Here is a 12,209-nt window from a genome sequence, read left to right on the forward strand (position 1 = left end):
CGAACGCCCAAAGCCTGGACGACGGGAAGGGGCAACGCACAGTGGCTTTTCCTTCACATTTTTCTTTAAGTCGTCAGCTCCCGAGCCTAACGTTTCGATCCCTCCTTTCCCAGTCTCTGCTCCCCACCTCCCAGCTCACTCACTCGCCTTCTCTTCCCCCTCCTCCGCCGTCCTCCCGTCAGCTTTACCAGACCCTCGGCCTCCAGCCCCGCCTCCGCCGCCTAGGGGTTTACCCGCGGCGGAGTGAAATCTGCATAGTGACCGCCTCTGTGGGAGATCATTGGTGCAGCCCCTGCCCATCGCGGCCGATGATTGGTGGGCTGCCCCGCGTTATTTGCATGCCGGTGGCGGCAGAGTACCTAGCCGGTGCGGGCGGCAGGCGCCGCGCAGAAGTTTGCTGAGTGCTTCCTCGCCGGTCGGTTCTGTACTCGCACAGCTCTCGGAGCCGCCTCCTTCTGCTGCCGCCGCCCTGTTCTCTCGGGATTCCTTCTCTGCGGAAGATAGACGCTTTGCTTGAGGGAAGTTGAAGTGGGCTAGGGGGAGTGCCGAGGAGGAGCGGCGGGGGGCCTTTCCAGTGACGGCTTCGAGTCCAGACGCCGGGAGCGTGGGGCTCCGGCCGCCGCGAATCTCGCCCACCTTCCCGCGGCCGCCGGGCGGGCGGGCGGGCGGGCAATGCGGCCGCCGAGGCCCGCGGCGCCGAGAGGAGAGAGGGCGCCCCGGAGAGCCTAGAGCTTGTTTCTGCCCACTGGGGGAAGGACGCATGGAGTTGTGAGCACCTCTCGCTCGGCGAGGCCGCCCCGGGCAGGCTCCCCATGGCCGGGACGTACAGCTCCACCTTGAAGACTCTGGAGGACTTGACCTTGGACTCCGGGTATGGGGCCGGGGACTCGTGCCGCTCGCTCAGCCTCTCGTCCTCCAAGTCCAACTCGCAGGCGATCAACTCTTCGGCGCAGCAACACCGCGGGGCGGCCTGGTGGTGCTACTCCGGCTCCATAAACAGCCGCCACAACAGCTGGGACACGGTGAACACGGTGCTGCCCGAGGACCCCGAAGTGGCCGACCTCTTCTCGCGCTGCCCGCGCCTCCCCGAGCTGGAGGAGTTCCCCTGGACCGAGGGAGACGTGGCCCGGGTGCTTCGCAAAGGTGCTGGCGGCCGGCGGCAGCCCCTGTTCTCCGCCGAGGCGGTTAGGCGCCTGGCGGGGCTGCTCCGCCGAGCGCTCATCCGTGTGGCCCGCGAGGCGCAGCGCCTGAGCGTGCTGCACTCCAAGTGCACCCGCTTCGAGGTGCAGAGCGCCGTGCGCCTTGTGCACAGCTGGGCGCTGGCCGAGAGCTGCTCACTGGCCGCCGTCAAGGCGCTGTCCCTGTACAGCATGAGCGCGGGCGACGGGCTGCGCCAGGGCAAGTCGGCGCGCTGCGGCCTCACCTTTTCGGTTGGCCGCTTTTTCCGCTGGATGGTGGACACCCGCATCTCCGTGCGCATCCACGAGTATGCGGCCATCTCGCTCACCGCCTGCATGGAGAATCTGGTGGAGGAGATCCGGGCCAGGGTGCTGGCCAGCCAGAGCCCCGACGGCGGAGGGGCCGGAGGCGGGGAGGTGTCCGCTGAGGCCCTGGAGATGGTCATCAACAATGACGCCGAGCTCTGGGGCGTCCTGCAGCCCTATGAGCATCTCATCTGCGGCAAGAACGCCAATGGTAAGCACGCGGGCCCCCGACCCATGGACGGGGTGGGGGAGAAGTCGGACATGGGTTACCCAGTGGGTGAATTTCCTAGGACGAAGGAAATTCAAGACCTGAGAGAAAGCTTTCGGTCTACGGGTGGAGGAGTTCATTAAAGGGTCTTTCCCGAGATTGTTCTTTCAGCGACTGACTTTTGGAGGGCAAAGTCGTGGTTGATCTTCTACTTTCTGCTCTGCGTCGTGTTGTCGCTACTGGGGGCTGTTCACTGATTGAATCTCTTGACCAAGCCATCCCTGAACCTCTCTTGGCGCGAAGCTTACTGCCCCGTCGCTCTGCCTTGCTTGACGGATCTATAGTTGGCATCTCTCCCCAGAGCTGGGCAGATCGACTGTGGTTCTGTCCCGGTTCTCTCCAGTCCAGTAGCAGTAGCCAGAGGGCCCAAACTCTTAAGACTTGAGCCTTGGGTAAGTGGGATGGGAGGAAGGGAGCAGGAAGCCCAGGACCTTGGTGCTGCCACCTTGGGCTTTGCTGGATTGAAGCATGCCTTTCAGGCCCTCTCCTGGAAGGTGGAGTGGTACTGGTGGGTTCTTAACTCTGTGTGCCCAGAGCGATGGAACCTGGTGACTCCTAATCCCATTTCCGGAAAGGGAACCACATCCTAGCTCCCGGGGCCTGACTTTCAAAGCTGTCACCAACCAAGTGAGCAGTTGATTAAAACCCCTGTGTTGTATTATATTAAATGCACAACCTTATGGACTTTCCCGAACGAAACCAAGACCCAGTCAGTAAACCACACTATTGGGAAGAGGAGTGGGGGGATGGGCAATGGCATGGTGTCAAGTCCGGGAAAGAAACCATTAGGTAGTTGCATTTCTCTGAAGGATGACATAGCTTCAGTGCAGAAGGTGGTGGGGAAGCGCTTGACCTTTTCCCTTGAAAGGTTACGGTGTGACATACATTCAGCAGTAAACTGCCTACCAGACTCCAACTTCAGGAGTCAGCAAACCATCAGTTATTTGGAATGGTACTTTGGCTAGACATCCTTGCAATCTGATTGGAAGGCCATTTTGGGGGCAACATTCAGTGGCAAGTAAGTTGTCAGTGGAAAGAGGTCGTGTGGGTGTTGGAATGCCATAAAGGGAGTCATATTTAAATGTGGTTTAACATAATCATAATAGCTAAAATTTTAAATTAGCACTTAATAATGTGTCAGTCACTGTTCTTAGCACTTTATATGTTAACTTGAGTAATCTGTAGGTACCTATAGTATTATCCCCATTATACAGATGGGGAAACCGAGGTACCCGTCAGTTAAATAATTAACCCAAGATTACACAGATATTAAGTGACAAGGTGGAATTTGAACCCAGGCAGGCTCCAGAGTTCAAGCTTTTAGCCACTAGAGGAGAAGAAGCAGCTTTGTTTTCACTGGTCCAATTTTCAAGGAGAGTACCTGACATCCTAAGGCCTCATTTTGAAGACAGTCTGTATCTACCAGTGTGGCTGACTTTGACTTTCAAGGGTTTTGTTTTTAATTCTAGCACTGACAAAAGGAGAGGCCTGGAATGGAAGGAAGAGCATACGCCTTTTAATTATCCTCCTCTTAGGTCAGAGTTGAGGTCAGTCCAGGATCTCAGCTGATAATGTCACAGCTGATAATTGTGTTTACCCTCCAGGTTTGTGGCATCAGCATGAGGCACACAGCCCCAGGAGAGGAAGTGGAGGGCAGGGGGATTTCCATGTGGCTGTCATAGCCCAGGGGGGAAGCGTTCTGAACTTTTGGCTGAGGGGAGGCCCAGACTGAACTCAGAGAAGTGAAGACTCCTGAGGGAAAAAACAAAGGCCTATGACCCTACAAACCAGACTAGAATGAAGGAGGATAATGGGTGACAGAGAAACAAAGCAAAACCAAAACATGCCCTTCATGCAGAACTGGTGCCCCTCAGGTGGAGGAATTTCTCAGTTTTTCTAACTGTAAACTGAGGCAATTAAGAGCAGCTGCCTCTCCAGGGTCCTCTGAAAATGTAGAGTCATGAGAAATTGCTAGAACACAGGTGTCTTCCACTAAAGGGCTATCCCAAAGGGCCCTAGATTTCTTATCTAAGGTCATCACTCCTTGGGATTTTCTTCACCGGATGGGGTTTTGACCCTATAATTTTACCTCTTCCCTCCCATCCTCCACCCCAAACAATTCTTCTTAAGCCATGCAAGACAGCAGGACTCTATGTGACAGGCAGCACATCTCCGGGATGTTCCGAGCAAGCGTGTCCCTCCATACATTCCTTGGTCTCCAGGGAGCTCTCCCGCAAGACAGGTGACCATTCGCTTCCCCTGAGTTACACGGATGCTCATTTTTTATACATGAGAACCTGAGGGTGGCCCCAGTAAACAATAACCGGGCTGATTTATTCTCTTTAGACAAAGTGGAATGAATGTTTAGTAGAGGCACAATGAATTACTTATGCCTCAAAGCTGACTTCAGGAGGAAGCATAAACTGCTTAGGAAAGAAATGGAGAGATCCTAAACCTTCGTTGTACTAAAATAAGCCAAGGCCAGCAAGGCTACCATCTATACAGCTGAAGTCTAAGTGGGAAATGGCTACGCACGGGAGGGAGTGTGCTGGTTCGAAGTCTTGTCCTGCTGGTCTTCCCTTTATACTATATATTTATTGTTGTTATGCCTGCTAATTATACAGCATGGGCACATGCATTTGAGTCAGCTATATAGGGCTCTTAAACTTTTAATGTCTTCCAACCAGGAATTTAAGACCCCTAATCCCATCCATTACTCAGAGTGCTGGGCAAATATGGTTTCGCTCAGCCCAAGATGGATGATAAAATTTCTATGGTGTTTATAAAACATGATCTCAGCTTCGTAGAGCAGCAGGAGTTATATATTGCTTGCTCATTTGGTATCTGTGTCCCTGTTTCCAGGGTAATGTCATTAAGTGATGATATCTTCCTTGTGGGAGGTAGAGAAACCACTTTAATAGGGCAATATTTATAAACATGGATTTGGTACAAAATAGAAACTTTTCTCATCTACTTTCTCTCTCTCTCTCTCTCTGTTTCTCATCGTTGTACATCAGTTTGATACTGAGCATCACTTCGGGGTTTCTTCTTGGCCATTTTTCTTACTAAGCTTTCATGAATGTCCATGGCATTAGAGAAAATCCCCTTCCATTTGGAGACTCTAGGTTAAATGATAGGATTTTGGTGAGAATATTCCTGCTCCAAAGCAGTAACCAGGATGTACATGAAGGTAGCTCTATAATAATGGTAAGGAGCAAAAACTTTGGAATCACAGTGAGGATTTGAAGCGCACCTCTGCTGTTTATATGAGTGACCTGGGGCATATTTCTTTTTTTTTTAAATTAATTTATTTTGGCTGCATTGGGTCTTCGTTGCTGCGTGCGGGCCCTCTCCAGTTGCGGCGAGTGGGGGCTACTCTTCGTTGGGGTGTGCATGCTTCTCATTGTGGTGGCTTCTCTTGTGGCTGAGCACCAGCTCTAGGCATGTGGACTCGGTAGTTGTGGCTCACGGGCCCTAGAGCACAGGCTCAGTAGTTCTGGCACACGGGCTTAGTTGCTCCGCAGCATGTGGGATCTTCCCGGACCGGGGCTCAAACCCATGTCCCCTGTATTAGCAGGTGGACTCCCAACCACTGTGCCACCAGGGAAGTCCTGTGGGGCATATTTCTTAACCATTCTAAGCCTCAATTTTGTTATCTGTAAAATGGGGGTTAATAACAGCACCTAATTCTTAAGGTTGATGAGGATTAGGTGAAAGCATAGATTTAAAGATTGTAGCACATAGTAAATGCTTAATAAATAGTTGCAGTTCATTCAACAAATATTTATTGAGCACTGACCCTGCCTGCACCACAGTTAAAAGTGCTGTGGATGAAGTTGGGGGAGGGAGAGGTTCCTCCTCTCATGAAGTTTACAAGCAAATGGAGGAGACAAGGAGAAAATGAACAAATAGGGATTTACTTTTAGCAGTAAATGTTACTAACAACAACAGAAAACAGTAATAGGATAGTGTGACTGGGGCTAATTTAAGTGACAGCCAAGGGGGGCCTCTCTGAAATTTCATAAGTAGTAGGTAATATATCAATACTGCTGATGTCTAAGGATCACTCAGCAAAGAAAAAAAAAAGTGACTGAGGACCTTTCTGAATTATTCAGTTATTTATCAGCTGAGGCAGAGTCCCAACAATCTCATTTGCAGCCGAGAAATGAAAGGGCTGCATCTACAGCAGGGCTGAAAACTCTTCTAGTTGTAGGATTCATTTAACAGGGAGATTATAGGATGGATTTCCATTGAGATAATCAACTCCAGGAGCAAGGGTTAATTGAGCCGCTAGTTGCTGTTTAATCAGTTTCCACACCTGGGTAGTCTGGGCTGAGGTGGCAGCTTCCCTCCTCTTTGACTGTTTTATTGAAGCCCAGAGAGCTGGTAAAAGTGAAACAAAACAAGCTTTGGAAATGCAAACTTTTTTTTTTCCTTGAATGCCTGAGAAATGCAAGCCAGCCTTAAGTAGTTAGAAGAACAAGGCGGGGATGTTCTGTTTCCTCCAGGAGGTTTTACCTGCCTCCGTGCGGGCTGAAGGGCCACCTCTCTGTGAATTTCCACAGCACTCAGGGCAGATTCTTGAACTGTTTCCTGTTTGTGTCTCTCCCATCACACTGTGGACTCACAGGCATCACTGTGCCTCGCATGGGGTCTGGCACACAGTAGGGGCTCCATGAATGGCAGTCAGGCAAATGATTGATCCCACAATACAAAATGTTCAATTCCAGAAACTTCATTCGAAATCCTTCAACCCCCTCAGAAGAACCTTCCCCTGTTTCTACCATGGCAGAGAATTTCAAGTTCTTGATGAATAGAGGCAGCATTTTGGAGTGTACCCAAACCACAGGGACATCATTCAAACTTTTGATCCCCTAATTTTGAGCAGGGTTCCCAAGGTCACCTGTGATAAGTAAAGGTAAATGGGAGGGATTTCAGGTTGGCGGGGGCTTCCTTCAGTGTGCAGTGCCCATAGTGGGTGTTTCACAGCAGAAGTCTGATGGGCAACAGATAGATCCACAGGAAGATTGAGTTGAAAGACAGAGGCACTCAGTTCCCCTAAGAATAGCAATACCAATCCCGCCTTGCCTGCAGAGCTGCCCTAGAGGACAATTTGTTGATGACTATTGCTCAGAAGAGGGTGCATCTGTGTTGCACCCCATCTGCCTCCAATCTGAGGAAGGCACTAAGGCAATCAACTACCGAGACATTCCTGGGTCGCGCGGACAACACCTAAGGTTCTAAAGTAAGCCAGATTGTAAAGCAATTATACTCCAATAAAGATAAAATAATAAAATGAGCCAGAGACCCCGGGCTGCGAATCCTCAGGTTGGTCCTTATCCCATTTCCCCATCACTACCTGTCCTTCCCCAAGTAGTGTAGTGGGTGAATGCTTTGGCATCTGTTTCCACACTTCTACAGCTGTAATAATAGGCGTAACCTTTGCACAGGTCCTTAAACCTTTTTATCTGGGATCTCGCCCGGTGCCCATAAAAATCCATCCATGGGATGCTCTTTCACAGAAGGGTCTCTGGGAGCCCAGGATTCACAGCTTGGTAATGGCCGGGCCGGGGCCAAGCCCCATATCGCTCAAGCCCTAGGCCTGTGCTTTTTCTGTGAAGAATCAGGGAAACAAAGGTAATGAGGACCAGGGCAGTATTTTTCCCCTGCCAGTGGAGGCAAGGGTCAGACTCACAGCAGCACCTGCTGTAGATCTTGCTTGTTAATGTCTGCTGCATCCGGGCTCTTTACATCCATTAGGCCAGAGAATCTTCACAACCAAGCTGAAGACCAGGCGTCAAGGCCCAGGTGTGGGTCTTCCTCCGAAGGATGCTGTGATAGGCTGTTTAAATGCTGCTTGCTGACGGTCCCAGAGTGTGTCCTGCAGGTGCCATCGATTTTAAGGAGCCTTTATTGCTGCTCCTGAGGGGCGGGGAACTCTGCCGCCCAGGGAGGGCCTTACAAGTGTCAGCTGCTGGGTGATCAATAAGCTCAGCTGAACGGCAAAGCTGCCACCTGCACTGTGATTGTCTTCTAACGGCGGGGAGAGCTGGCCCGGAGAAGTAGGACACGCAGGAGGAAAGAACCCAAAGGGAGCCCGTGTTTAGGCCACTGGCCTCAGGGCACTCAACTCACTTGCTCTGGAGTTGGCGGAATAGCCTTTATGAAGGGGCCTTTGATTTCCTCAGAGTCCACTACGGTTTCGGCTGAAATCTCAGTGCCAGGAGCACAGGGAGAGAAGGAATCCGCATAGCGAGCACTGAGATGCCCTGGCTTTGAAGTCTGAGTCGGGCCCCAAGTTGCCTTGCTTCTTACAAAGGCCTGGAGCAAGTTGCTTCAAGTCTCCAACTATAAAGTGAGGGGCCGGCTCTTATACACGGGTGGTTGTGCCTGCAGGCATACTCATTGCTCCCAGGATGTCAGAGCTGCCTCTGGGTTGAGCGCTGAGAACATAGCACAGGGTAGGGCTGCCCGGGTGTCATTCCTGGCGCCCTCCCTTTTGAGTTGTGTGATCCTGGGCAAGGTCAGTGCTGTGCCTTAGCTTCTTCCTCTCTAACAGGATTTCCCAGCCTGTCACTGTGGCACTTTGGACTGGATAACTTTTGTTGCAGGGCCGTCCTATGCCCTGTAGGACGCTTAGCAGCATCCCAGCCTCCACTCGCTAAATGCCAGTAACACCCTCCCTCCCCCACCTCCAGCTGCCAGTGGTGACCATCAAAAATGTCTCCAGACATTGACAGATGTCCCTTGAGGGGCAAAATCACCCCTGGTTGAGAAACACTGCTCTGTAACAGAACTGAAAAGAGTACCCAACTCGTAGGATGTTTGTGGGATTTACTAAAAGTCTCTGTAAGGGACTTTGCACTGAGCCTGGCACATAAAATATTAATTCTAATCACTGCTGTATTTTTGCAAACTTGTGTTGGTTTGCGGCCAGTCGTGTTCACTTTTGCCGAAGTGGGCATTTCTAGTGTAGGGGAGGATCGGGACCCAAATCCCAGAGTGATGAGTGTTAGTCACAAGGCTTTCCTTGGTGACTAATAGGTAGGAGGAAGTTACGGGATCTGGAAAAAGCACCTTTGCACCTTGCTCAGTTATGGCTCTGTTGCCCTCAAGATGAAGCAGGCTAGCATTGGGCATTGACATCTGACCCTCCCTCCAAGCTCAAGGCTGACCCTGCCAGGATGACAGTGGTGGTGCAAACTCAACGCTCCAGGCCCTGCAAAGTCATTCTGCTATGGGACCCTGCCCATTGCCGCTGCCAAGTTCTGAGCCACAGGACAGCAGGTGTTTTGTGTTTTGCCGGCCTGTCATGTAAACATACTTTGTGATCTTCTTGCTTGTTTAAAAAAAGGCCTAAATGGTTTTGCAGCTTTGGCAGTAGGCTTGGAGCAGCTTGCAGAATTGGGAGGAGAAGCTTCAGAAACACAGCCCGAGTAAGCCTGAGGAATGCCATGCCGGCCTCGTTAATCGACTGCTTGCCGAGCGCCAGCTACATCCAGGGCCGTGGAGGAGGACGGGAATTATCTTGCCTGTCAAGAAGTTTAGAATCTAGTAGGGAAAGCAAAGCATGTCCGTGGATTCTTCCAAGGAAGTGTGGGGTCCCTGCATTCAAATGAGAGGGGTGATGCTGAAGCCTCATCTTTCTCACTGCCCACTTAGGGGTGCTTTTCATGAGCGATTTCACTTAATCCTCCCAAGGCCCTCTGTAAGGCAGATATACTGTCTACCCCTTAGATGGGGACCTTGAAGTTCTGGTGACTGGAGAGCTCAAAGGGGAGAGGTGAGCCCTGGCTGGGTGTGAGGGAGGGAGTTGGGGCTGCTTTGTGGAGGGTGTGGCATGTGAGCCAGGGGCATTTGGGCAGGTGGAGCTGGGACAGAGAAGGGAAGGTGGTGCAGAGAGCACGCAGGCTTTCAGGCAGAGGGAGTGGTGTGAGCAAAGACATGGAAGCCAGAGTGTGTGTGTTGGAAAATGGCAAGTGACCCTGTTTGGCTGGAAAGGTTCAGATGCATGATGAGGAGAAGGGCAGATAACACAGTAAAGAAGAAAACTTTCCCACATCTTTTATCCAGATGTTAAGAAGCCTGCCAGAGTGCAGGAAGAGAGTTTTCCAAAACTCATTTTTATAATTCAGAAATGGAGTGTGTCTGCTCCCCAGTGCATCTTAACCACAGCCCCAGACCTCCCATTACCCCTCTTGTTGATTGAAAGATTGACCTCAAAAATGCCCCTGGCCTCTGTCCTAGCAGTACAAGTAATGAAAGAAGACTTTACCCGAGCAAACCTGGGCCGAGAGGGCCTGAAGAGCAAGACTGCCATCACCCCTGCTTCTCCCATGCAATTTGGCTCCTGACTCGGTGTTTCTTGCAGGGCTCCGCACGTAGCATTTCAGGCCAAAGCAATCCCAGTATGGAATGAAGGTCGAGGCTGGTACACCCGTTAAATGAGGCTGTTGGACTGACTCTTGCCAAGGCAGGATTCTCAAACACAGAGGCAGAGAGGGACAGAAAACAGGATAAGAGGGTCCCAGAACTTTGGTTATGAGTCTGGCTTGATATCTTCAGTTTACAGTTCATCATTTTGGAAAATAACAGCTCAATTCTCAAAGAGGTTTAGTCACCTTCTAATTCTTGCTAAAGTTGTTTCCAGAGCATTGATAATAAAGATTTCAATCACCACGTTAAATGTTTGATATCGTGGAACCACCTTATAGCTCAATGCCATCTGGAATGGACTCCCTAGGGTCCAGCTGAATTCCGCTGACAGTAATAAAATGTGATAGGTCATCAATGGCTTAGCCGATAACTCAGGTATTAGACCTTTTCCTGACCCCAGTGTTATAAAGGAATTTGTCACTTGGAAAAGAGAAATCTCATGAACATTTTACAAAAGTACATATATAGTTATTTATGGTTAATGGTTTGGGACCCATCATTCGCTTTCTAAAAGTGAGCTGGGTGGGGGTTTGGGAGGGGGGTGGTCAGGCCCATGATGGAAAAATCACACAGGAAAGCTGAACTTGGAAGTACCAGAGATAAAAGGTTAGGGGTGGGGAGAGATTAAAGGGGACCACAAAGAGGGTGAAACAGGTCTTTCAGTGCATGAAAATCATCCCTAAAATTGAGGCCAAGTTTTGTTGAAATTTTAAAACTTTTTAGTCTGTACCTTTTAAGATATGAAAAGCAATATTTGCTGTGAGGAGAGCTGTTCATAAACACAAGCCGAGGTTCACGGACCAAGCAAGTCTATGTGCACAAGTGCCTGGGACAGTCCAGTCCAGAGAGTGAAGGATGTGGATCCAGAAGATGCTGGGCTGGAGCTTAGCCTCTCCGTGACCTGGACTGAATCACTCCCTCTTCTTGGCTGTTTGTTACTTTATCTGTGGTGTGAAGAGGTTGGACTAGATTCTCCAATGGCCCTTCTGTCTCCGATAATGTTTCCAGACCCCACATGGACACTGTGAAATCACTTTCCTAAGGTCGAGCCCTGTAATTATTATCCTTGGGAAAGAAGCAGCCCAGGATGGAGCTGGCCGCGCTCTTGGAAGATGGTCCAGGTAGTGGGACTAAATGCCATCCTTTTTATATTGGGATTCACTATGATTACTCTACTTAGAGTTTTCTCTTCCCCCACTTGCCTCATAAGGATGAGTTCTGTCTACTCTTGGCCAGCCCACCCCACCAGCACTCAGCAGCCGTGTCCAGGTCCTGGCAGGCCTGCTTGGTGGTGAGATTGGCCCCGAGGTGACTTCATGCAGCCGGTGTTTGCAGCCTGCCTATCTGACCTCGGATATTTATAGCAGGGAGCAGCTAGAAAAAAAAAAAATTAAATATGCTACACCCTTCTTTATACTGTGTGGGACAGACAGACATTGTGAGGAATTTAGAAGGCAGGGCAGTATAATCCAGCAAGATATTTTTAAATGCTCTTTGTTGCAGTTGGCAGGGCCGATTCTTCAAAGGCAGGGAAAGTGAGAGTAAGTGAAAATGACAGGCTGCCAGGAATTGCAAGGCTGAGACGGGGAGCTCAGCGCCCCGAGGGGTACGGGTTCTGAACCCCGATTTATTTCAGTCACAGAGTCTGAGCAGGGCTTGGGGCGGTCCCCGCCAGAGCTGGGTGAGTGGGGCAGCTTGTCCCTCTTCCCCACCAGCCCGTCCACTCTACAAACCCCCAAGTTGAAGATTATAAAATGTTCAGGAGAAAGCAGAACACGTGGCCAAAAAAGAGTGGCTTCTGTGGAAACCAGAGGCCTGGTGCTGCTTCTTTAACTCATCTCAGCAGCTGGGTAAATCACGTTGTATGTGGGGACACCATTTGGAAGCCAGTTGCTTGCAGCTGTTCTTCTGGATGTAATCTTTCCAGGAGGAGCGGGGTAGGCCAGGACTACGCTGAGACCCAATTCAGTAGCAGGTGAGAGGGCCTCTGGGGTAGAGCTGCCTCTGCAAAGGCATTACAG

General features: G+C 50.6%; 1 protein-coding gene across 2 annotated transcripts in view; it reads left to right on the top strand.

Moving 5' to 3' along the window:
• The first annotated feature begins 288 nt into the window (after nt 1-288).
• ABTB2 (ankyrin repeat and BTB domain containing 2) overlaps nt 289-12,209 on the top strand; it is a 181,988-nt gene continuing 170,067 nt past the window's right edge. The window contains exon 1 of one of the 2 annotated variants that reach the window (XM_030864748.3): nt 289-1,695. In XM_030864748.3, the coding sequence (XP_030720608.1) occupies nt 813-1,695 (883 nt within the window). In that variant the 5' untranslated portion in view covers nt 289-812. The remainder of the gene's footprint in view (nt 1,696-12,209) is intronic. The other variant, XM_030864749.3, reaches the window with a different exon arrangement.

Source organism: Globicephala melas, chromosome 8 (assembly GCF_963455315.2).
Source record: "Globicephala melas chromosome 8, mGloMel1.2, whole genome shotgun sequence".
Lineage (NCBI taxonomy): Eukaryota > Metazoa > Chordata > Mammalia > Artiodactyla > Delphinidae > Globicephala > Globicephala melas.